The 27,057-nt window shown below is 38.2% G+C and overlaps 1 protein-coding gene across 2 annotated transcripts; it reads left to right on the forward strand.

Moving 5' to 3' along the window:
* Nucleotides 1–26,825, forward strand: slc38a9 (solute carrier family 38 member 9). Of its 2 annotated transcripts, none has more exons than XM_069187066.1 (16): nucleotides 1–87; nucleotides 3,909–3,965; nucleotides 4,655–4,818; nucleotides 14,025–14,154; nucleotides 15,418–15,539; nucleotides 16,828–16,891; nucleotides 16,982–17,075; nucleotides 18,096–18,266; nucleotides 18,688–18,747; nucleotides 18,958–19,158; nucleotides 20,095–20,202; nucleotides 22,053–22,159; nucleotides 22,851–22,964; nucleotides 23,194–23,342; nucleotides 23,673–23,762; nucleotides 24,510–26,825. In XM_069187066.1, the coding sequence occupies exons 3-16, from the start codon at nucleotides 4,715–4,717 to the stop codon at nucleotides 24,673–24,675; spliced, it is 1,680 nt and encodes a 559-aa protein (XP_069043167.1). In that variant the 5' UTR covers nucleotides 1–87; nucleotides 3,909–3,965; nucleotides 4,655–4,714; the 3' UTR covers nucleotides 24,676–26,825. The 2 variants fall into 2 exon arrangements, with proteins under 2 accessions (XP_069043167.1, XP_069043166.1); XM_069187065.1 differs by having other exon boundaries at nucleotides 4,670–4,818.
* The last annotated feature ends 232 nt before the right edge of the window (nucleotides 26,826–27,057 follow it).

Consider the following 27,057-nt stretch of genomic DNA (forward strand, 5'->3'; position numbering starts at 1 on the left):
TTCGCATTGTTTCCTGTTTTTAAAACGCTGCTCGAACCGTGAGGTCCGGGGGTTGGTGTTTGGTGTCTGGTGTCTTTGGTTTTTAATGTAAGTTTAAACGGGTTTTTTAAAGTTGATTAATAGCTCTTATAAAAGAGCAGGGCTGTTTTATGGTTTCTAGTTTGCAATCATAAGGATTATATTGGTATTAACAGTTTAAATTAGTTGTTCACCCAGTAATTGATTTCTCGGTTAACTTTACGGTACTGGTCATAATAGTTATATTGTTTTTAAAACGAGTCAGTTGAGTACAATTTAGGAAAAGGTGTAGACGTATTTTACTTTATAGCACCTCGATAAACGTACGAGCTAGTTAAAGCTAACGTTTTCAGATAAAATGTGTGAAATGGATGTGGTTTACCTATATTGTGAAATGTGTATTCCATGAATTTCATTTTATGTGCTGCATACAGTTCAATTTAAGGATGTCCGATTTGTAATCCCGATATATATATATATCGCTCTGTATAGAAAGCATCAAACGTTGAAATGTGAGGGGTTATGCTTCTTTTTACTCTTGTATTAGGTAGTATTCTTGTATTTGTGGCTCGGTATATGATAACTTAGGATACGCGGCATTCTGAAATGGATATTTATACGTAATTTTCGAAGCAGAGCAATTGCAAAGCAAAGCCAAGAATAAGACTCTGAACATCTCTCCCGTTCTGGAATTTTTAAAAAGCCCCTGTGAATTCTGGCACCCTTGTCGTTTCTTGGAAAGGACGAGCAGCTGTTGCTGCCCTTACAAACTGAACAAATTGTTTTAACTACACGATATTAATGTTTTTATCAAGGTTGCGGTCAAAACAAATCCGGCAGCTCAGACGGGAATTACTTGTTTTTTTCCCCATCAATTATTCCACATCAGGGTAGTGTGAATAGTCAACGATGAGAGCTGCCGTAATTCCTTACAGTCTATTCTATTGCAGGAAAGTGCACAGATATTTATTTCGAGGTTTTATGAAGAGGTGCCTCCGTTACAGTTATTATCACGACGGTATACTTAGCCAGTACGTATAATTCTCTAGTTGTTTGTGTTCTGTGTAACTCCTAACCATGGCCCTGTGATCCCTCTCTAGAACCCTGTGCTATATGTATTGATTACAGCTAGTTGGCGTTTTAACTACTGAAAGACTGAAAGCTGCCTTGTAGCTTCCTTTATCAATTGTTGACTTTCCACAGTTCCCTGTGTAACAGAAAATGAAAATATCTGCATACTTGTCAAATTGAATGGATTAAAAATAGCAGTAAAACCCGCAGTTATGTAAGGCATGTCAGCTCCCACAAAAAAAACATCCTACAGAGAAAATGAAAAAAATGCCTCTCATAGGCTGAAGAGAATTTATTTCATACTAGAATAGAATTTCAAATAGAATAGGATTTGTTGTATCAGCACTAGGGATTTCGATTTGGGTACATTGGCATGTCAAACACAACCTGTTCTCTTAGGGTTAAATATATTCTAATATGCGACTTTTAAAATTACCCTGGTCTCTTTGGATTTAAATGTGTAAATATATGTATGTATCATGACATCTGTTATGTGAAAAAACAGGTCAACACCAAAAATGAGAATTTGAAATGCTTATCTGTGCCTTGTGGTACAGAAGTTGCATACATTTAATCACTTTTCTTAGGAAGAAATGGAATCTCCTTTCTAATAAGCTAGGTTGTTCTACAGAAGGTTTGTAGTAGTGGATTCATTTATAAATATTTAATGAATAACTAAAACAGCTGAGTCAATACTGAATACTATAAGTGGCCATTGGTGACATGTAATGATATTTCAGAATTTTTATTTTTAAATATCATTTTTATGTAATGATATTTTAGAAGAGATAATCATGTAAAATCCTGCCTTATTTCAATGAAGAGATGCTGAGTTCCTCATTTTTGAAAATTGAACTTGGAGCAGAGGCATCTAATTCACCTTCCCATTATGCCGCTTCCTGTATTTCTTGGCTTGTTCATGTACAAACACACTGATTGAAACCTCCCTGAAGACCTGCTGTTTGCAGGAGATTTGTACACAACAGGTGGATCATGTTTTAGTCCTAATTCGAATAAAGAGTTTTTTATTTACCAATCTAAAATCATCTGTGCGCTTTAATGGCTATTATCACCAAATCTAAATATGAAAAGTGTGTATTTACAAAATAAAATATTTTGTTTTAACCATAGGTTTTGCAAACTTCCATTTTCCAGTGAGAGACTCCCTTCTAGTTACTTAAACCGGTTAGTTTTAAAATAATGTATAGACCCATGAAAATTAGTCGTAAAAAACAAATCGGAAGGCCATTACAAGAACTTTTGCATTTGAACGGGCAATGTTGCCGCATAGTTCAAGTACAGATGGTATCATCAGAAATTTCAATTAGGGCATCGGACAAGTTTTCTAGTTCATAGCGGACAGGCTTCAGTTGAAGTTATTTATTATAACAATAGCTAAACAACAAATTGCCTTACATCCAATATAAAAGTTTCCAAAACAAGCATAAGCTCTACAGACCCAGAAACCCAGAATCCCTGTAACCTGAAATCAGACAGTGTATAATGCCCAATCAGGCCAAAAATCAGGCCTGGTGTTCTATATTCACAGAAACCAACTCAGTTCAACTCAGTTTTTCCTATAATCCTGGAAGTCCAAAAGTCAAAGAGACTCAATCTACCTGTTCTAAAAACCCTTCACAAGACCCAAGACCAAATTCCACTCACCTAGTGCTTCTGTTTCCTTCTGTTAATTCCCTGTCTCTCTCTTCATCACTGTTCCCTGACCTTTCTTTCCTGCCTTCTTATGATGTCTGTCTGTGTGTTAAATGTGTATTCTTCAATTTTAATTAACCAGAGTAGATTTATTTTGATCCTCTGTCTTTTACAGCCCACCCACAGCTAGGTAAACAACTCCGTTTCTTCCTATTGTTTTTTAATTTTACAACCTCTTAAGCCATAACAATATTAACAAATATGTACTGACAGTTAAATGACACAAGCATATTTTGCCCCTTATTTCTTACATGTAGGACAAGTAGAAAAGTTTATTATACACCCTAATGTAGCTAAGGTTTAATGCTTAAACATACTCACATTTAGAAACCTGAAAGACAATGTCCCTACTCTTTTGCAACAACATGGGTAGCAGTGCATATTGTTTGCAATTTTTGACATTTTTAAATAGATTTTTTTTTAATTAATTGTCTCCTCAAATGGGGCGCACCATTTAACATGGGGGTGTAGGTGACCATCTAGTTCAACTATATATAAGAGCTGGCCCTGATCAATAACTTACAGGTGTTCATGATTTGTAAAGTCTAGACTGGGGATCTCCAGGACCGAGACTGCTGACCTCTGCTCTACAATCTTATTTGGGGCTTGGCTTCCTCAAATGTAAGATTCAGCTGTTGTGAGACTGAAGATAATGCACGATCAGCTTATTTTTTGTAGCCTGTGTTCTTTCAGTCCTGTCATTGTCTACATCATTTCTACTTCTCCTTTTGTGGGCATCATACTGCACATTTTAGATTACACAGGAAATGTGCTGCTGGTTTGTGTCTCTAAACATTGCAAATTAGACCATATCGTAAGACCCACCTGATCTCATTCTTCGATTTTGCTGGTCTTGAAAGTCTAAGGTTATGCTCTGATCCTGAGGTGCAATGAAAGTCGACATATAAGAAAAATATATTAGGCTAAATAAATATACCCTTTGTAAGGGTGTGTAATTTCAGAGTTATGGAGATCTTTGCGAGAAATTTAATTTGCAAGTTTTCGTGGAAAGACCAGCCTTTTCTGGTTTCAAGCATTTTAATCTACTTATGCAGTTTCTAATGCAACACTTTATGGAGTTAATTTTATCCTCTCCGTCCCCAAAGGAGAGGTCGGTGGTACCTTCTTGTCCAGCAGACAAATTCAAGTACGGAACCTTTCTGGTATGTATATAATCAATTTTGCACCCTATTGCACGAACTTACACAAAATATTATTTTCCTAGTTTTGGATGCCTGAAAACCAGGCTTTTAATTCATTCAATGCTCTGTTAAATGTGTACGACATTGCATTCTGAGCTCTTACAATTACAGTTGCCACTATTTTTAATTCTCTGTTTTTAATGTTTTTTTTGCACTTAACAGTTTCTGTATTCATTTCTATAAGCAGCTTTTGAATGTCTTGGTTACTAAAAAAATTAGTTGACCTTTTAGTTTTGCTAGCTAGTGAATGGTGCCAATAATAGTTTATTTCAGCTGACTTGTTTAAATTGTGTTTTATGAGATCTGAGTCAAAGATTCCTGGATTGTTCTTGTAAATGGCTTACTAATTCCTTCTCTCCATAAACTGTTACTGTAGGAAGTTTGTATGATGGGAATACCAAGTCTCCCCTTAATCTTCATTTCATATGTTATCATAGATGCTTGGATTACGAATTAAACAAAATGTATAGATAATATTTGATTGACACTTACAGATAATATTTATCAAGTCTGGAGTCAAAACCTTGAGTTAATATGCAAAGTACTCAACTAAGTGCAAAGACTCTTATTGCTCCTATATAGCTGTATATGGTAGCCTTTTCCTGTTCATCTGTTGATTATGGTCTGATCAACAGTGTGACTCTTTGTAGTTTTGTTTTGTCTAGGTAATGACGCGTAGCAACAGTGCTGCTCTTTAAGCGTCGACAGTAATGGAAGATGATGTGAAGCCACTGCTTGCCCCAGAGAGGGCTGGAGAGAACCACGTGGAGGCAGATCACAACAACTTGGATGCACATGACACAAGGTCTAAAAGGTACTGTAAATGTGGAATATGAAGATATACCGAATATATATATATAATTGCCGGATACTTTTTAGCTGCTTACCCATACAGATTAGAATCGCCACTTTGGAGGAAAGGAGATTCCCTGACTTACATCATTATCATTTATCGCCGGCAGCCATATCACTCTGCAACTCACAACTGGCGACTGAAGCTAAGCAAATCAAATCAAAGTTTATTTATCAAATGCACAACAATACGGCGTGCAGCAGTAGTTGCTGTCAATGAAATGTCTTTTTCTGCGAGCTCACAAAAATTACAAGAATCACAAAGATTCACAAAAATCACAAAATTGAGGTTACATTTTTGAAATTGAATAAAACTCAATGTGTGTAGAGCTGTTATGTGTCCATGGTGTATGCAATATATACATGTAGTGCAGTTATGCTGAATATAGTGAGAATTGTGTGTCCATGTAGCCATTACAGGTGACTTGCTAAGGAGCTACAGGTTGGCCATTTAGCAGTCTTATTGCCTGGAGGTAGAAGCTGTTCCGTAGTCTGTTGAACTTGGACCGAATGCTTTTGTACCAGACTGTAGGAGGGAAAACAGTTTGTGACGGATGACTGGGGTCCTTGAGAATGGACCTGGTCTTCTTCAGACATCTAGCTGAGTAGATATCCTGGATGCTTGGTAGCTCACAGCTGGTGATAAGCTGCGCTGACTTCACCACCCTCCGTAATACTTTGCGATCCCGTGCAGAGCAGCTCCCATACCGTGCAGTGATGCAACCAGTCAGGATGCTCTCAATAGTGCACCTGTAGAAGTTGGCCTGGGTATGTGATGGCATGCCGAACTTCTTTAGCCTGCGGAGAAAGAACAGGCGCTGCCGTGCTGTCTTGACCACGATGTTGGTGTGGTGGGTCCAGGTTAAATCCTCTGAGATGTTAACTCCCAGGAACTTAAAGCTGCTGACCCTCTCCACTGCAGTCCCATTGATGTGAATAGGTGTGTGGTCTCCACCCTGATGTTTCTTGTAGTCCACAATCATCTCCTTAGTCTTACTGATGTTCAGAGAGAGGTTGTTCTCCTGGCACCATAATGCCAGGGTTTCAATTGAGTGTGAGCTTGGTCAGTACCTGGATGAGAGACGTCCTGGGAAAAACTAAGGTTGCTGCTGGAAGAGGTGTTGGCAGGGCCAACAGGGGGTGCTCACCCTGTGGTCTGTGTGGGTCCTAATGCCCCAGTATAGTGATGGGGGCACTATACTGTAAAAAGCTGCAGTCCTTCGGTTGACATAAAACCGAGGTCCTGACTCTCTGTGGTCATTAAAAAATCCCAGGTCATTTCTCAAAAAGTGTAGGAGTGTTACCCTGGCATCCTGGCCAAATTTCCCATTAGCCTTTACCAATCATGGCCTATTAATAATCCTCATACATATAATCCTCATGATGACTGGCTTCATCACTCTATTCTCCTCCCACTGATAGCTGCTGTGTGGTAAGCTTTCTGGCGTACTATCGCTGCCATTGCATCATCCAGGTGGGGCTGCACATTGATGGTGGAGGGGAGTCCCCATTACCTGTAAAGCGCTTTGAGTGGAGTATCCAGAAAAGCACTATAAAGTGTAAGGAATAATAAATAATATTATAGATGAATAATTATAACCATATTGTTTTTATAACCCTGCAGGCTCATAGGAAGTTGTAGGGGTCACTTGTTTGATGGAAACCTAGAAATTCCTGTCTGACTAATCTTACCATTTTCATTAGGGAAATCTAGGTGACAGCTGGCTTTTCCAAGGTTCAGACCTGTGACGTTGGTGTCAGTTCAACCTATGCTTGGGTCAAGTGCTTTTACCTTGTGTTCTACATGTTATTCTGTGGTAGAAAGCCGCAGACAAAACTAATTACAGATATTGTTTCCACATTTCCTTTTTGATTCATGAAGTTCTGAAAACCAAAAGATCCTGATTGTTTTACGTAAATAATTGTTACCGTTTATCTTTGGTATTGAAGGGAAAAAAAATCTTTTCCCCTCCTAGCTTTGGTAAACTGGAAATCTGTTAGCTCTATAATGACCATCAAAAGAAACCAATGTCTTAAATAAATTCACAAAGTTGTCATTAGGAAAATCCTTTATTTGAAGCAGATTCATTGACATTTTCTTGAGCAGACATGCCACAAATCCGTAATATTTAATTAATAACGCAGTGTATCAATGCGGGATTTTTAAGGCAAGCCACAGGTTAGTAGCCTGTGTGGAAGCAATACAAACCTTACCACATGTTTTGCACCAGGATCCATGTCCCCTCTTGTGTGTTTCTATCCCTTCTAGTACGGTTCGAACAAGCATATGTTAACTGGTCTCTGAGCCCTAGATGCCACGTCCTCCTGACTCATTCCACACCTAGTTGGTGGGGCTCAAATCTGGCATGTTGGCCATTCCTGGCATAACTGTCACATTCTCATTTCACAAGAAAGCCATTGTTATACAAGCACCTTGAGGAAATGTGTTCTGCTAGAGTGGGAAGTCTATGTGAGTCTGCAGGAAGGATGGCCAGTGAAGTCCCAGGACTTTGATCAATGCAGTGCCTTGCAGTCAGGATGTCAGCAATAGATACTGACGGAGCTCCACAGTAACTCCAAGCACCTGCCTAGATCAGCATTAATGGACTTCCCTGTCAATTAAGGGAATTAGGGCAGCACGGTGGCACAGTGGTTAGCATTGCTGTCTCGCACTGCTGGGGTCCTGGGTGGTTCAATTCTGGACCTGGGGTGCTGTCTGTGTGGAGTTTGTATCATCTTCCTGTGTTTGCATTAGTTTCCTCCTACAGTCCAAACACATGACTGTAGTTAATTCGCTTGTATTTTAACTGGCTTCTGGGAAAACTGGCCCAAAGCATGCGTCTCTGTGTGCCCTGTCTTGTGCCTGTTGCATGCTAGGATAGGGTCCAGCTCCCCTGCAACCCCGAGCTGGTATAATCAATTAGCCAAGGGATGGTTTGTCGTACTGAACAATTAGTGTATAATTCTGCAAATCTGTGCTGTCATCACTGATGTCCTTCACGGTGGTCTAGACAAAACACTGATTCATCAGCAAGAGGACTTAACACCACTGCAGTTGAGATCACCTGAGATGTTGTTCACACCACATCCTTCTGTCATGCTGTGCAATTGGTGAGGTGCCAGGACATGGTCTCCCAGTCCTACCATTGACTGTTTAGTTGTAATTTCTGGCAGTAACCATCCCTGATGGCAAGTGACAATATGCTAATTTAGTTTAGCCTCCAGCATATTGATAGCACAAAGACATTGTTCTCTTGATAAGCAGGGCAGGGTAGATTATTTTCTGTGTTTCTTTCTCAATTTACAGCATGTTGTTTGACTTTCAACATGTTAAATCACTTTATCACCCCTGACCAATCAACACTGTCTCTAATGAGGTTTAGTTTAGATTTAGGGCTAATCATCAATGATGCCAAAATCCATGTGCTTTATTTTTAAAAAAACATAGTTTCATAAATTGTTTAATGTTCAGTATATGTGGTGGCTGTGATTAAATGTGAAATGTTCAGTATAGAATTTGTGAGGAAGAATGGATTGTCAGTTTTTTTTTAATACAAGTTTCTATGATATGCAGTATGCACCATGTCTTCATAGCTGAATGCATGTTTATTACAACGTTTATAGTTAAATAGTTTATATTTGAAGTTTTCTTTTTTTTAACAACCTGGATTTGGCATTTTGTGCTGATATGTAGACACTTAAAATGAATGTGATGATAATATTTGTTAAATGCCTAAAGTTTTACATTGCTAGGCAGAGCTGTGCAGAGGTGTTGATTTATGAATCCATCCATTTTTTTAACCACTTAATCCAATAGAGGGTTGTGGGAGAGCCAGAGCCTATCCTGGCAAACATTTTTAAAGTAATATTATTAAAATTGTCTTATCATGGATAATTCTTGTTGCTGAATATAAACAAATGCATCTTAAGGACTTTTTTATTTCAAGCTTTATTATCCCCTGTGCCTAAATAGCAAGGTCTGACACAACAGTGCAGCAAAAAAACACAAACATCACCGACAAAAGGATCTAGCACACCTGTGCTTCAGGAGATAAGTTATTTCATTTTGTTTGAGAGTCTGATTGCATTGAAGATGAAAGACTTCCTCAGTCAGTTACTATGTCACTTAGTGACACAGAGTTGTCTCCCAGAAGGAGTAAAGTAAATTCACAATGGGGGAGATAAACCTAAGACTCCTTAGTGTTTTTAGCCTATTTTACCTTTCTCTGTTTGTAGAGGACATTTATGCTGATCTGGTTTACCCCCAATCATTTTGTTGCTTGTCTTCATGAATTTTCCCAACCTATTACAATTTATAGTACAATACAATTGTACAATTGTATAACAAAAGAAAGACAGAGACAACAGGCAATGTGTAATAAAAATAACAGGCAATGTGCAAAACAGCAAAAAGGCAACAGGTTATGTGCAAAAATATGCATCAACAGAATGAAATAAAGGGATAGAAATTATAGGGAGTGAGCTTTTGACATGTATGGTAGAGGTAGATTTTCAATGTGTGTTTGGGTTTTTGGTTAGAAAGAAAGAAGGCACTGTGAGGTTCAGATCATAGGTGAGAGTGAGAGAGGCTGGGAGTTTAATAGTTTGATAGTGCGGGGGTAAAAACTGTCTCTGAGTCTGGTAGTCCGGGCCCGAATGCTCCGGTGCCGTTTTCCAGATGGTAGCAGATCATAAGGTCTGTAGCTGGGGTGTGTGGTGTCTTTGATGAAGCTTAGAGCTTTCCTCAGTTCTGTTGTCCTATTTGTATAAAACATTTGTCCCATCTTTGTCTATGACTAGTCCCAATTGCTTGTTTCATGGAAAACCTCAGCAGTCTGTACCATTAATTAGTAGTGGGCTGGAGGTGTATTACAAATAATCCTTGTACTTGTGTAGTGCTTTTCTGGACACTGCACTATAAGAACTTTACAGGTAATGGGGACTCCCCTTCACCACCACCAGTGTGTAGCACCTGCCTGGATGATGAGCAGGCAGCTATAGTGCACCAGTACGCTCAGCACACACCGGCTATCAGTGTGGAGGAGAACAGAGAAATGAAACCAGATCATAGAATAAATTTAAGCAGGCCATGATTGGTAAAGGCCAGGGGGAGATTTTTCCAGGACACCTGGGTAATACTCCTACTCTTTTTGAGAAACATCCTGGCATTTTTAATGACCACAGAGAATCAGGAACTTGGTTTTAGGTCTTGTCTTGATTTCTAATGACCACGGATAATCGGGAACTTGGTTTTACGTCTTACGTGACGTTTTACACTCTAGTGTCCCCATCTCTGTACTGGGATATTAGGATCCACACAGACCTGGTCAGCTTATTAAAGCCCACCCTGTGGTCTGTTAGAAGCAAACGTAATGTAATCTGTATGCATGTTTGTGCAAGTTTTCATTAAGGTTGGGGGAGGGCGGGTGGGATCCAGTTAAAGTGTAGCGTGTGGTTATGCAACGATTCTTTCTCCACTATGACCTGGTGAAACCTGGTTAGGAAGTCTGGAACCCATCTAATCAAATTACTGTTTAATTTGAATTTTGAATTGCTTTGAGAGTTTCTGCGCCGGCAGCAGTGGTTGTATTGTGTTCAAAGCAGAGGACCAATCAACAAATAAGATTTTTTAAAATGTCTTTGCTTGGTCAAGATGCCCGATGGCCATGTTTAACAATGAGTATTATGTCATTTACTGCCCTCAATTCTCTGTAAACTGCAGGGGGTCAGTAAGGTGTTGTATGCTTGTTGTAATGTGTTGCTTCTCTATTCTCTCCAGACTTTTAACTGGGGGGGATGTGAGAGCATCTGTAGCCATTAAACGCTGTGGCCCGGCATTTTTTGTGATGGAAACTGTGACTCAGTCTGGATGATTTGTAAAATTAAGGACATCTAGAAAAGCAGACTAAAACTGTGCAGGTCAGCTTAATGACTAGATTGAGGAACTTTGCCACACGTGTTAGCTGGAACTGCACTTAATTCTTCTGAACTGCCTGCACACCCAACAGTGTTAATATTGATAAATGCTTACTGAGAAATGACCACAGTTAACTGAAGTGTTGTGGATTTTGATTAATTGCTCATAGCCATGATATACTTTTTTTTTGCCCTGCACTGATCATTAGGTTTATTGATCTCCCTTTGTGCACCTCTTTTTCCACTGCCTTCCTGAGCTGTATCTGCATGAGATAAAGATTGTGGACTTAGAATCACCGAATTATGCCTCAGGGTTTATGAAAAAGAATCTCTGCAAATGTTAATAGTCACTACGCTCTTCTGTGTTAGGGCGTCCTGTAAACTGTCTCTCTGAGGATCCCAGGATGTGAGCTATAGCTTCTTCAGATGCTGTTGATGCCATCAGCCAAATGTGGGAGAAATGGCTGGTGTGCAGCTGGCTGATTCAAGCTTGATGAAGTGATAGTTTCTTTGCTTATCTCATTCCCCTGTAGCTGTACATGGTCCTATAAGTTTTCAGTCACTGAAATCACAAAAAATACATATAAGTGCTCTCTCCCTTGATGATGGGGTTTCAGAAAACACACACGTTTGTCTTTTTGTTCACTATAGGAACTGAGTGATAGTTAATTCTTAAAGTTACATAGTAGAAACAAGAATAATAATTGTTTACGAAGGCAGAGTGGTTGGATTTACAGGTCACCCCCTTCTGCTATAGAGCTGTTTACTGACTGCTACATACTCTCAGCTGATAACACAACTGTTGTGCTTCTGAAGAAACGTAATTATCAAATGGTGCAGAGGGTCACAGTCTGTGAAAACCTAAGCAGTTCTCCCCCAGCATTGCTCACCAACAGGTCATGAATTAATCCTGGAGGTATTTCACAATCGCCAAACAGCAGTGAAAATTAGTAGTTGTCTATTCAGACAGATTTTCAGATTCTTTCCCAAAACAGTTACCTCACACCTTGTTTATTCTTATAATCTGAAATAGCAGAAGTATTTTTAGCTGTGTGTGGTATACACTGTTCCTGCAAACAACCTCCAACTTTGACCTTCTCAGAAACACTGGTTGACATATCTTCTGCCTTAGGAAGATTGCAGAGTTTCTATATAATAATAAGAGACTTCTAAGCCCCACTATGTTGTAACTTGCAGTGTGTGGTTATAGTTAACTATCTGAAAAAGAAGAGTATTCCACTCTGTCTCAAAGCCACATATATAGTGAGGAATATTATAATGCAAGAGTTTATTTTGTAATGTCTAGTGTTGAAGTGAAGTTATTGTGTAGTGTATGAATGCATTAGGAAATATATAAGAAAAAACATTGTTGTGTAAAACCTTACAAAACGTTTACCATTAACGAATTATGCTTACTTTATATAGGGAGACAATGCTATCAAGCACGGGTATTTCTAGTGAGAGCACAGTTCATAAATGAAAGAGCCAGACTAGGTTGAATATTATTGAATACATGCTTTTATTGAATTTTAGAAATACTAAGGGGTTTGAATAAATGTAACGCTTTAGTTTTCTGCTACTAATGCTGAATACCTATGGGAGTTCCATTCTTTTATACTGAAGGGCAGGGAGCTGCAGTCCTGGTCCTGGAGAGCCCCAATCCAGTTAGTCTTATAGGTCACCTGTTTTAAACAAGTAATTTGTTAAATCGGAGAACTATGATCCTTGAGGGATGAAGCATACTTAGATTCTAGCCCTAATGATCTCTGAATGAATTTAAGAAATCACCTGTTTAATTGATCATGATAATGTAGTCGTTCCAGATTTGTAAAATCTGGTGATTGTATGCTGACCTGTTGGACTGGGGCTGGAGACCCATGCCAGAGCAAAACAGGAATCCTTATGAGGCTTTGATAATTGCTCCCAAGTCTTCCGATTGCTCTTCCAAAAAGAAGAATGGTATTATTTTTAGTGGGTTTTGCTTAAAAGAATACTTAAAGGTGAAAATAAATCAGACCCTCATGTATAATTGGTGCAAGTTATAATGCAATATTAATTATAACAAACGTGACTTGCAATTACAGTATAACATTTTTAGAATTTTTGTACAAGATGCGTTTTCCAATCCATACCCCCTAAGGGGGCTGTATATACACACATTGCACACACGTTCTGTAAGAGTCTGTGCAGCAGCGACCAGAGGAGCTCCGAGTGGGATCAGGTTAGGGGCAGTGGTGTTTGCAGCCAAGATACACACAGACTTGGAAGCCATTCTGCACTGCATGATAGAATAAAGCACACTCAGCTTTAGGGAGGGGGCAGAGCAACAGGCAAGACCCCCCTGAAGATGTGAGCAAGGTTTGATAATGGCAGAGACTTCCAGCCAGCTGCAGGAGGAGACTGCTTGCTGCAATCTGTGTACCCTCTTAGGCAGAAAAATGCACTTGCAGCACATTCCCTTCCAATGCGTCATTAACAGCAGCATGGCATGCCTGTGCTCAGAAATGAAAAGCAGTAGCACTAATGGCCGAAGTGACAGGCTTGGAAGAGCGCTCTGATCTGCACTTCGCGGACCAGCTCCAAGAAGAGCAAGGGAGCAGCTGGAGCTTAGCTTTAAAGGCTTCATAGTCCCACAACTTTGCATGATGAAAGCACAGTTTTAAAAAGTGCATTGCATTACGAGAGTGTCTTTCTAGATAAGGTTTATGGAAGCTATTTGCTTAAATGATGCATGTGACGCATGACAAAGTCATGAGCTGCTTATTGATGAAACACTCTTAATTTCTTGCAGTTTGTTACCACTCTTTTTTACCTTCTCATTTTCATTGTAGATGTTTTTTTTTTTTTCAGGAAAAAGTTGCTTAAGTGATGTGATTACTATTATGTTTATTGCTTATTTTCTGTAGTGTAGAGCAAATGGCTGCTCTTAGGAATTCAAAATGGCATCCTTTAAAATCTCAAAGCACAGAAATGGGTTTGCTGTCAAGATGAGAATTCTTTTGTCAGGATTGCCCAAAAAGTTTGTTTTGAGGACTGTATAGGATTTTTTTTTAAATCTGTTATGAAACATTTATATTAAGCAAAGGAACCCCCTTTGGTTAAAATTCAAGAAAACACTATCTTGTTCTGATAAAATTGTTTGGCTTCTAAAATAAAATAGCCAGAGGTTTCAGGTGTTCAAAATTGTATTAAAAGACTAATTAAAGATGTATCTCATATGGGACTTGTTAAGATCATCCTGTTTTTCTGCAGGCCTTTCCATGTGGAGCACCGTAATATTGTGGAGGAAGATGCGCAGGAGAGAGTGTCAGCAGAGGCCTCCGTGATGAACAGCCGATTGCACTACTACAGCCGGCTCACAGGCTCTTCCGACAGGCTGCTGGTAGGACAGATCTGTCAGCTGGAAGTGCGATGTTGTTCACACCACTTGCTCCGTCTCCAAATGATTGTACTTGCGACACCTGGAATTCATTTTCCAGACTGGAATGAATACAATTGCTTGGGCATTTGAGTGTACACCTGTCTCTTTTTATAAATAATATTTGGGAGTTTTGAGTAAAAGCCTTTGATTTACGTATTAATTTAATTTTAAAAATAGGTATAATTACACATTTAAATATTTAGTTATTAATTTAGTTTTGCTTTGATCCTGAATAATACTGAGGTTACATATCAATAAAATGTTAACATATGCTAAGCTGCATTTTATTTTTTGCATTTCTGCAACTTGTTGGGATATTGCGTCGTTATTCCTTATGCTACTCAAATCCAATAAAGATTCTCATTTTGCTGTTAAAACTGTAAACCATTCGGAGATTACAATGTATGTTGGAGTTCCCTTCTAGTGCAGAATGGAATCGGCACAAACGGGAAAGGGCTTCTTACTGATGTCATGCAACCACATTCGTCCAGATTATTAGTAATAATCAAAGAGAAACTAGGACAAACATTTATTAACAATAACAAAAAAGGACATCCATCCATCCTTTCTTTAATCTCTTCTTCCACTTAAGGGTGGTGGGGAGTCTTAGTTGGAAGAAGAGGTTAGAGAAAGGATGGATGGATATCCTTTTTTTGTTATTGTTAATATTTGTCCTAGCAACGGGCACAGGGCAGGGTGTACCTTGGACAGGACAGCAATTTGCATAAAAAGAACATTGCAATATAATATAAACTGTATCTCTGTGTACCTTTTATGTGTGTTTTTATCTTGACAGTCAAGCAGTCTTTGCATCAAGGAATGTGTCTCGCTCCATAACAGAAATGTCAGAGCTGTTAAGCTCCTACCCTCTTGGTGTTCGTAAATCACTGAATCCTAAAATGAAACTCAGTGATTCAAGAAGTAATCCTGAATTAAACGTATGTTGAAGGAGGATACTAGCTTATCACAGAGCTATTGCAAATACTGGTTTAAAAGGCAAACAAATTGAATTCATAGTCCCTGTTTGTGGGGTGGGAAAACCTCATGGACTTTGTCATGCCCCCAAAATAGAGGGCTTGGCCACCATCTGTAATATACATCCCATACTCTAAATGTCATGTATAACTTTTGAGTGGGCTCAAAAGATGTTTAATGTACTGCTTGTGTTCTGTTTCTACTTAGAGATGTTGGTTGGTCATTCTGAGTTTTTTTCTTTCATGGTAGGTTCCTCCAGATCACGTGATCCCTGCACCAGAGGAGATCTATGTTTACAGCCCTTTAGGCACTGCCTTTAAAGTGCAGGGGAATGTCGACGGGTCTGGGACAAACCCCAGTATTGTCACCATGTACGTATCATATGCTTCTCTATGAAAGCCTAGGAATTATTAAGAACAGAAAAAACACTTTGCTTTACAGAAGAAGTCTAATGCTTGCCATGTGTTAAATAAACTGTAGAAAAGGCATGTTTTCTAGTAATTGTTTTAAAGACATGAAACATATGGATCAGATAAGAGAATTTATTAACGAAAGCGATGTACAAATAGGTAATACATTTTTTAAAGATTTATGGATAGGATTTTATGGTAAAAACAAGTTCAAATCATGCAGTCCCAGTTAAAAACAGACGATATAATGGATAAGTTACAGTTTCATGGAACAAACATAGCGCAGTGTGGTTGAGTGGCTGTATATTAACTTAGGTCTTAAGTTTTCTTAAATCAAATTTTCCAAAAGGCAACTAAGCTTTGGAAACAAGAAAGATTATTTCTTTATGGCTCATCCCTACAAAATAGTATAGGAAACAGACTTTTTTAATAGTAAAAAATATTAAATAAAAATACACTACTAAAAAGTTATTAGTATACCTGAAGAACTACCTTTTGTCAGGTAGTTTATTCTCTTCGCTTTTTGTTGGTCAGTGTCATGGTCAATTTAAAATATTGTTGTAGCTTGCAGCATAATAAAGAAATGCAGCCACAATTATACATTGGAGGTTTTCGATATCACTCAGAAACCCTTTTATTATAGTTACTACCTGTAACAGTAAACAGTGACAATCACATTGAGACTAATTGGGCATGAAAATTTCAGTAATAGACATGAAATGTTGTTATAACTGGATAATCAGTAATTTGAAGTATTAATCCATAATTTATCATGGTTTCTTACAACACTTAACACTGATACATTTAGCTGAACAATTTGTTTGTTGTTGGATAAGAGATGGCTAATTTGGGATAGCAGAGTGTGTTCGTTTGCATCTCAATCAAAACTATGGCTGATGCTGGGAAGCAAATTGTATCATTGCCTTATAATTGCACCTCAGGGTTTTGGTATTGAGTCCTGTCTTCTGGTATAATTACCAAATCTCCCATACCAAAAGCCCGAACTATGCATTTTGCAATGCATATGCTGTTTGCTTACAGGTGTCATGGTAGGAACCCATGTGGTAGAAACTCACAAGTCATATCCCTAACACTGATGTGTAAAAGCTTGTACACAATGTTTTTAAAAATGTGCATCACTCAAATTTTTTAAAACTCTGTACTTCTAATGCACTTTTGTTTCAGTTCCTATTGATTCATCCTGCATAGTAGTTCATTACATTGTTTACAATTGTTTCCCCACTTGTAGTTTTGCTATTTGGAATACAATGATGGGGACATCTATTCTGAGTATACCATGGGGATTAAAGCAGGTGAGTCTGTGCCATACTTTGTATCCTACTTTAAAAACTTTGTTACAATGTGTGTGTTACTTCTGTCAACGGTTATTTTTTTCATTTCAGGCTGGATTCACACTTGGCATTCTTTTAATTATTTCAATGGGCATGCTGACACTTTACTGCTGTTACAGAGTGTTAAAATCCCGAACATCAATATGTAAGAATCTTTTTTTAAATCTAAAAACCTAAATTTTGAAACATACTGTTCAAAATAAGTAAGGGAGAAAATATAGAATGTTCATTCTGTCATCTCTGAATTATAGCCAGAATCTGTTTGTCAGGACATTGTACATTTAAAAAAAAAAAGTTGTGGTAGAAGCAAATCTACTGTCACTACAAGTTATGGGGTCAAGTAGTAAAATGATTGCTGTAGTTTGTTGGTCAGTTAGTAGAACTAATCTGCTGGACAGTTGTTATATTTTTACCATATTATATTATTACCATACATTATTACATTTTGTTCTGATGGATGATATTATCTGGATCATCCAGACGTGGTCAGAGTAGTTGCTGTCAAGAGAGATAGACCTTTAGTTGTGAACCCAGAAACTTGAAAGGTTATCGCTAGAGGCCAGTTTTGTAATGTGAGCAGGAGGTATTGTATCTCTTTTAATGAAACTAAACTAAAACAATATTCCATCCATCCATTATTTTAAGCAGTACATTTTTAATTTTGAATTTAATCTAAACTTAAAAGATTAGGCACTTTCCTTTTACTGTTACCAGATGTATATAATGGAATAGTCCATCCATCCGGAGCCTATCCTGGCAAGCAAGAGTCTCAAGGCAGGGCCCACCCTGAATGGGAAGCCACCCCATCACAGGGCACACACAGACACAGGGGCACACGCACAACAGGGATAGTTTTTCCAGAAGCCAATGCACCTACTAATATATCTTTGGACTATGGGAGAAAACTTGAGTACCTGGAGGAAACCCATGCTAACACAGGGAGAACATACAAACTCCACACAGATAGCACCCCAGTTCCAGCATTGAACCCAGGACCCCAGCACTGTGAGGCAGCAATGCTAACCACTGTGGAATAGTGATACCCTTAAATACCCTTTTCAGTAAAATGAGTTTCCTTCATTTAAAGCTTCACTGTTTTGTATAACTCCTGATGATGCACTGATGATGTACAGTAACTACTGTTCTGTGCCTGTTTTTCTTTCAGCTTTCATAGATACCTCAGACTGGGAATTTCCTGATGTTTGCAAATATTATTTTGGTTCATTTGGCCGGTGGTCTAGCCTAGTTTTCTCCATGGTTTCTCTGATTGGAGCCATGGTGGTTTACTGGGTCCTCATGTCCAACTTCATGTACAATACAGGAAGGTTTATTTTCAGTAAGTATTCTCATTACTATATTTCTTTATTACTATATTGTAATCTGTTCAATGGTCATGGGAGTACTAGAATGATCGAGTAAGAAATTACGTCCCTTTGTCACAGTATACCTACCATAGGACTGGCTAATACAGTGAGATCTTCACCTTAATGCCAAAACCCTCCCTGCTGGCCCAGTTCAAGATCAGCAGTGGCTATAGGATGTTTCTGTGTCTATTCCATCCATCTCTTTTGTAATACGTAACATTAATTATTTGCTGTGGTGACAGACGTTTCGAAGGGCACTGTGTAATACATATTGTGTTTGAGAAATGCTTTGTTTTAGGCATTGTAATTTTTGAGAATTTTCAGTGAATACCGCCAATGTTTGCTTGTTGTGCTTTAGCATTTAATATAAAAGGAAATTCTTTCTGTTTCTAGATTATGCCCATAATGTCAGTGTGGCTGATTCTGAGTTTGAAACAAATGGAACTGAGAGAGGTGAGCTTCTCTATACTACATTCTAGTAGATTTGCCTGCTGAATTGGTTCTTTAAAACATTTAAAAATGAGCTCACTTATTTGGAACTTTTGTACTGCGGTACAAGTCTAACTTTTTCATCTTCAAACATTACAAATAATTGACAATGAGTGTTTTGAACTGTCCTGCTTGTTTTCCATGCGGTTCATGTTTCTGTAATTTGTTTTCCAGTGATTTGCCCATACCGTGATGCAGAGCACCATGCAAATTGCAGCGGTGACGCGTTTTTTTCGAATGACAACAGCACGGTTACAGTGCTATTTGACAAGTGGTGGAATAAAACGAACACTGTACCCTTTTACTTAATCTTTCTCCTCTTGCCCTTGTTAAACTTCAAATCGGCATCTTTCTTCGCAAGATTTACCTTTCTTGGTAAGCTAACTGTTTGAGGCCGTTGCTGCAGTGACAATTTCTACTGTACTTGGAGGGTTAATTGAAGCTCAGAAAACTACCATTTCCTGTAAGACTGATTGGACTTGAGCACTGCATTGGGAACATGGTCTATCTCGTGTTGCAGGAGATGTTTCAGGAATGCCTAAAATGCACGTCTGTTCATTTTTCAGACATTATCTAATAACATCCAGAATAGAAGACAGTGCTCAAAAATGTATAATTTTAAATCTGCTAATATAGCTGATAAATTAATTAAAACATGAAAGCTTTGCCAAAAAATGTCTTTGGAAGATACTAAGCAGTATATCTAATTTTATTTAAATAAAGGCCTTCTAGAAGTTTACTATGTCGTACTGTGGTAAACGCACAGTGATGAGTGGTAAAGTATAGTGAAACTTTGTGTGAATAAGCATAAGGAGGTACATTAAGGCACAATGCAAGCTGTGGGACAGCCTGGGAAGACAGTAAAAGCCTGTGGTGTTAATGTGGTGAAAAGCCCAAAGACGATGCTTGTCTCTTTCAAAAGAGCAGTGCTGACACTTTTCAAACATGCCAAAACCAAATGTATCAGTATAGCAGTAGATTGGGAAATATGTTAATTTAATACAACATGCAAATTGCCTAAGCATGTCAATGCGGAGAGACTTCTCATGTATTCCCCCCTGTGAGTGTAGGTGGAAGATTACTAGCTCAGAATGAAAATGCCTCTTAATAAGCTGCTTTTAAAACTGGGATGTTAAACATAAAAGCCTTCTCTGTTTTTCCTTTTTATGTACTATTAATGTAGGCTGTTTTGATTTAAAATATGATCATGTTGGTATTACATCTGCAATAAAATTTAGAAAATTGAATCAGTGGCATCTCAAATGTTATTTCTCTTTAGAACTTATTTCATTGCCTTTCTCTTTTGTACAGGGACGATATCAGTGATCTACTTGATCATTCTGGTAACCCTGAAAGCAGCACACCTGGGATTTCACCTGGAGTTCCACTGGTCTGACTCAACACAGTTCTTTGTACCAGGTGTGGGATATTTGTCAGCATTCTGAGTTGACTCACAGTGAACACTTTTGGGAACTCCCAGCTATCCACAGTCAGTTAAAATGTTTTGCAAGTCATGCACAGCCTTTCATTTCTTCAATTTCTTGCCTGGGGTTTCACTTGGAGCTTCACAGGTCTGAGTCATCACAGGTCTGTGTGCCAGATGCAGCAGATTGTTTATTTTATCTGTTTTAATTAATTTATTTCATTTAATTTAAGGCAAGAAAAAGACCAGATGTAGATCACAAGCCAGTGGCAGACCTTGTCTTATAATTTGTGTCTCTGGTTTGTGTTAATAGGAGAAGACTCTTTTAAGTTTAAGTCTAACATGGTATGACATACTTTTGCCTGTCATCTCTTATTTTAAAGAAATTACACTGCAAATAAGTCTTATGATCTTACAGTTGTGGTTATCTACCCTAGCCTGGGAGAGGAATGTCTGTTTTTTTGTTCTAACTAGTTTCTTAATTTTGGGCAAATTTAATAGTTTTTTTTATTATTTTAGGTGTGTTTTTAAATTTTCTTTCCATTCTTAAAAATGGTATATGGTTTATAATTGGTATCAACTCTGTGCCAGGTCCCGAGTTTTTGAACTACTTCGAGTTAGCTAAAATGTAACTACTTGGACCTAAGCAGAAAGAAAACATTGTGGGATTCACTGGCATTCCCATCTGTGTCTTGCCATAACAAACATCCCTATCAAGAGCTTTTAAGTGAAATAATGACACAAATTATTAATAAGCAACCTGATGAGAGACTACAAGCTATGTGTGCGGAAGTTGTTGCAAATAATATACTTGTGTAATTTTTAAATTAAGGACTAAGTGCAGAAAAACTTTAAACAAGCAAGCCGATCAATTACAGGCACCTATGATTCATTTTATTCCACCAGTTGGAATGAAAAACAGCATTCAGTTCTTTCATAGCTAGGGCTAAAAATAGCTCAGTATGGAAATAGTTTTTCTCATGAACAGAATGATTCTGATTGGAAATTAAAACTACTCAGCAAGGTAGCTTACGGACAGTTTACTAAACACGTTATGTAATTTTAACTAATCATGGTTCTCTCCTTCACCTTATCTGTAGTCATTACAGGCTTCAAAGATGCTGTCCAATTTCTCAGTGTAAAAGAGACTCCTCCTCTCCTAATTTACTGAAGACTTCAGCTGATATCACGCAGCACATGCAGTCTAAATGAATGTTTATTGTGGTTTAAGTGAAGTCGTGTAGTATCTTGTAGTAAGGTGGACCTTGAACTTCATAGATCGCTAAAATCATGACAGCCATTCTCGGACTAGTTCAAGTAGGTAGCATAGCATGCATAGGCTGCAAAGGAAGAAAAGGTTTATTCCATGCTGAAAAGAGAAGAAACGAAATGCACAATTTCGGCTGTGGAGCCCTCTTCAGGTCACCTTCTTGTGGCTCCACTACCTCAAGCTATACTACAGAATCACTCCTCATCATTCTATGGTGTGCACCCTATTTGCACTTCTTGGCCAATGTAGTATTCTAACAAATGTGTACTTTGATTTTGGTCTCTACCAAGACAAGCAATGAATTAAAAAAATGTAATCTATTACCATGTTTAAAAATTATCACAATGTAAAAATCATGCAATGATCTTATAGTACATTAAATTATATAGTGAAGGATCTATCAGAAGGATTATGTGAAAGTATTAATTGATTTAAGATACCTCTTCAGGCAGTTTGATCTTGATCAAGTTTGTTCAGGTTCCAAATATTCATTTATATACAAAATGATTTGTTTCATTGATACAAGATTTTTCAGATATTAATTTAACAGATTTCCTTTTCTTCATGTATGTACAGAGTTCAGGCTGCTGTTCCCACAGCTGACAGGAGTCCTTACACTTGCATTCTTCATTCACAACTGTGTGATAACACTCCTGAGGAACAACAAGAACCAGGAAAACAATGTATGTACTGTAATAACCACAGTCTGTGGTGGAGGCTTCAGTGTCGCCATCCGCATTAAATTGCAGACGATAAAGTTGGACTACACTTCTGAAATAATATCATTAAAAAACAGGGTTTCCAGAGTAGCTCAGCCAGAAAAGACAGTCACTCTGAGATTAAACTGCCCTATAGCCTAGGTGTCTCTAGTATAACTGTGGTCGTGTTGCTAGCTAGATGTGCCCAGGAACCGCAATGTAATTGCACACCATTACCAGAGCACCACTGGGCTAGAGTTGGGTTTTAGAGGCGCTTTTATTATGGAGCTATGTTACACACAGGCATACATTGCTGCCTCACAGCACTGGGGTCATGAGTTCAGTTCTGGACCTGGGGTGTTACCTGTGTGGATGTCCTCCAGGTGCTCTGGTTTCCTACCTAATGGTAGGTTGTCTTCTGCAAAAATGTACCCGTGTGCGTGTGCGTGTGCGTGTGCGTGTGCGTGTGCGTGTGCGTGTGCGTGTGCGTGTGCGTGTGCGTGCGTGCGTGTGCGCGCGTGTGTTGGGATGGACTGGTGTCCTGTCTGGGTTCTACCCGACTTGCGTCTGTTTCTTGCCGGGATAGACTCCAGCTCTCCTGCGACCCTGTATTGAATAAAGTGATCAGGAAATGGATGGATAAAGAATAATAGATTAATCTTTACGTTCTTTTTAGGTTAGGGATTTGTCGATTGCTTACGTCTTGGTTGGACTGACCTACCTGTATGTGGGAATTCTGATCTTTGCGTCCTTTCCCTCCCCTCCACTGTCTAAAGAGTGCATCGAGCCGGTAAGGACCTCTCCAGCACTGCAGAGTGCATGTTTTTTTGACAGTTTTGTACATGTGGCTACAAGTAAGATATTTACTCCTGAAAACAGTAACAGCCATTCCAACAGGTACATTCCTTGGAATATTTTTAAGTGGACACTTTCAAAGAAGGTTGTTGCTTGGCTTATGTCTACATTTTCCATCAAATGCTGCAGAAAAAAAAAACCTTCCTGTTCCTCTTTGTGTTTAGAATTTTCTGGACAACTTCCCCAGCAGTGACATTATGGTCTTCGTCGCACGGGCCTTCCTGCTGTTCCAGATGACCACGGTGTACCCACTGCTCGGCTACCTCGTCAGGGTGCAGATGATGGGACAGATCTTTGGCAAGAACTACCCAAGGTAGATTTGTCAGCAAACTACAGTTAACCACGGTCATCTGGGCATAAACATTTGCTCAGGTAGCCAACAATGAAATCGGTGTTTTATTGTAAAACAGATTATTCTGAATTATTTAACCACATCATGCCTTGTCATTCTTCTGAGATGGATCAGGTTTTTTTAAATTGTCATAATAGTATAATAGTAATTCCTAATAGCAGGAAAGTGGCACATTTAATATAGGATTGGTAAACATATGGCAATATATTAAGTATGTTATCAACAGTGCTCTGAAGATTAATCTTCATCTGTCTTTTTATTTATTAATAATGCATTTGTTTTTTCCCCCAGTTTCTTTCATGTGTTTGCTCTGAATGTAATGATTGTGGCAGCAGGAGTTCTTATGGCAAAGTTTTATCCCAACATTGGCTCCATCATCAGGTAAGAGATCATTTTCCCTAGTGAGGTGGTGTTACAGATTGAGCATCAAAAACAGTGCTTGGAATAAAAACACTACAATATACGTTATAGTGAGCCATGATAGACTTTCTTATTTATACAACATTGAGACTTAAGTATATTACTAGTTTGAAACACCCAACTTTTGTCACAGATTACATACAATTTAGGCCATTGCGCCTTTTCTTTATTACAACCTTCTTTATGTTAAAAAATGCTTTGTCTTCTTGCTCATACATCAAAGCCTATGAATGCTTAATTTGATTGGCACTGAGAAGATAAGTCGATACTCCAAACTAGACTTTAGATTATAGGTGCCAGGCTCAACTCCCCATTTCAGACTGGCTCAGTTCCTGGGGTGCCTAGTGTCATCTTTGTCTTGTTCCACTTGAGATCTCAGTTACAGATTTGGTCTCTTTATTAAACTGCAGGATTGTAATGGTTCTACGCTTGCTTTGTGGTATTTTATAAGCAAACGTACCTTTTAATTCAGTGAAAAGTTTGAGTAATTGATTGCAAAATACCTCCAGCATTAAAAGAAATGGTTAAATGTTTTATTGACTACTCAGATTGGAACAATAATCAAAAGGCGCTAGGCCTTACAAGAACTAAGTTTGAAACCTCTGCTTTAGTTAAACTGATTAAGGCTGCTAAAAGTTGCATTCGTCTCGTGTTTTAAATCTCTTTCTGAATCGGTTTTGTCTTCATTGGTTCATTTGTTTATTCAAGATACTCTGGAGCAACATGTGGCCTGGCCTATGTGTTCGTATTCCCCTCGGTCATCCACATGATTTCCCTGCACCGCAGTGGAAAGCTACGCTGGCCCTCAGCTGTCTTCCACAGTCTGCTCATCCTGCTGGGCATCGCTAACCTGGTCGCACAGTTCTTGATGTAAACTGCACCACCACAGACCCCAGACAGTGACACAACCCGGGGCCTGACCTGTTGGCAGAATCGCACCCTGTAGGACATTGTGAAGCTTTGTTAACCTAAATCATCTTTTGAATACATTATATGTACAGAATATGTAGTTTGTATGTTAGAATGTGTGTATGTTTATATATTTATATATGCCGGCACATACTGTAAAGCCTTTAAATGTCTCCAGTGTTAATTTGCAGTAATTTCCACTCATTCCGATGTTTCAAAACCACTTAATTAAGGCATATTAATGAAAAACGATGATTCACAATGGATCATCTGTCCTACAGCACACTCAACCTTTTCCATCCCTAGTACACATAGAGATAAGATTTTGCAGCACATGTCCCTGCTCCCTGCACGCACTGCTCACCGGTCTGAGCTCATTGTTATTAACACCTCTTTCAAAGTTAAGTCTGAGTTTGCCTCGAAGGGCATAGTTACAGGAATTGCCAACACTGAAACATGAAGCTCATTTTCAGCTTCTCTTCAGTTTTTTTATGTCCGTCCTGCTTGAAACACTGAACTCTTATCCCACTCAATTCCCACATGAACATGCTTCTTAAAGCAGGACCTGTCTTTTGTGTGTACACACACCGAGCATGCAACACATGGCTTTAATTATGCCACAAAACTTACATGTAGAGAAAACATTTCATTCCATTGTTAAATCTCTTATGTGGATAACCAACATGTTGCAGTTGTAGAACAGAGCTGCATCCGCCATTTTTAGGGCTCATATAAAACTGATTGGTCAAAAAAGTGTTCATAACTGAAAACCATATCTACCTGGTTTGGAGATAGATACATGTACAGCAATCAAACCATTGATCATCAGTGACTCCTATGTCTGCCGACTCACATGTATCTTACCTTCCTTAAACTCCATTCTTGCGACTGCTGACAGACACACGCACAGACACACGCGTCTGGTATATGTTGGCTATGAATGCTGGGCCAGAGTGCCTGAGCAGTAGGTCTCTTTGAAGTGTAATGTCTCCCAACAAGAGGAACTAGGAGTCTGTGTATTATTTAGGATTTTACAGTAGCCTTTCACTTTCACATTAACTACCTCAGTGCAGTGTGAGTGAAGCTGCAGGTCTTACTGTTCTTCAAGAGGACAGCTGACGATTCCAAACTGATATAATTGTATAGATTAAAGTGACTGTGGTGTCCTGATGTCAACACTTCAGAATCCCAAGTCCATTAGTTTTGAGGGGGAGATGCTAAATAAGCTAATAAAAGGGTGTGCGTTTTGTTTTTTAGCTGTGACTTTTAGGTCCAGAGACTTAGGAATGGTACAATTCACACGTTAACACTATACGGTTGTAGGGATGTTTAAGTATAGGCTTGTCTTGTTCAGTTACAACACATTAATTGCAAAAATGCACCTTAATTTAACAATTCCGATTGACAAAGGGATATTTTAATTATGGTCTGAAGCCTAAAAGGATTCTAGTGTTACTACACTTAATACATTTGTATTTTTCCATTTATGAAGTTTCTTTAATCATAAAGAAAACATGTTGTGCTTTGTAAATGTTCCTGCAATTTTTAATATTTATTATTTTGAAAATTGAAATTAAGAATGACCTGTTTTTATGTTCATTTTAACAGTTCTCTAAAAAGCAATGAAACTAATCCAGAAATTCATAATTTCATATTTTGTAGATTGTTCTAAACCTAATCTAACAAATGTATTCCTGGTAGTAATTTGTTAGATTTAAATTAAAATGATATCTGGCATTTTACTTTAAAAGGTGTATGTATTTTTTTAAAGTTTAGCTCGTAAGTATAAATTGGGTTTTTAATGTGGTCTGTCGTACACATTGTGCAGCAACAAGTAGAAGTAAACAAATACAAATACTTGAAATACAAGCTCTGTTCTTATTTCTATGTGTAAGAGGATAATATTCCCTGAACTATAGTTTTAAATTCAAGTTTCAAGTTTTCAAGTTTAATTGGAACAACTATTGTTAACAGGTGCAATTAAGGGGCTTTATAAACTTAAACATCTATTGCTGTATCAGATGCTTTTTTACTGTACCTACTGTATTCAGTCAGGTTGATTTTACAAGTCAAAAGTGACATTTTATTAAAATACTTCTCTGTTCAAGAAATGTATACAGGTGAGTACATAACTGTTTTAAAATTAATCCAACATCAATCTTTTTTTTTCAGTAGCATATTGGATTTTCTGATGATTTGAAGATCCAATAATATGGTAAAAGTTCTTGAGAGAAACAGTATGATGTCATAAAAGTTCCTTCAGAATATAAAGCCAAGTCTGTTCTTCTGTTTATTACACATTTAAATATTTATGTACAAATTATATATTGACAAACATGAGTGCAGT

This window comes from Lepisosteus oculatus, chromosome 3 (assembly GCF_040954835.1).
Source record: "Lepisosteus oculatus isolate fLepOcu1 chromosome 3, fLepOcu1.hap2, whole genome shotgun sequence".
Classification (NCBI taxonomy): Eukaryota; Metazoa; Chordata; class Actinopteri; order Semionotiformes; family Lepisosteidae; genus Lepisosteus; species Lepisosteus oculatus.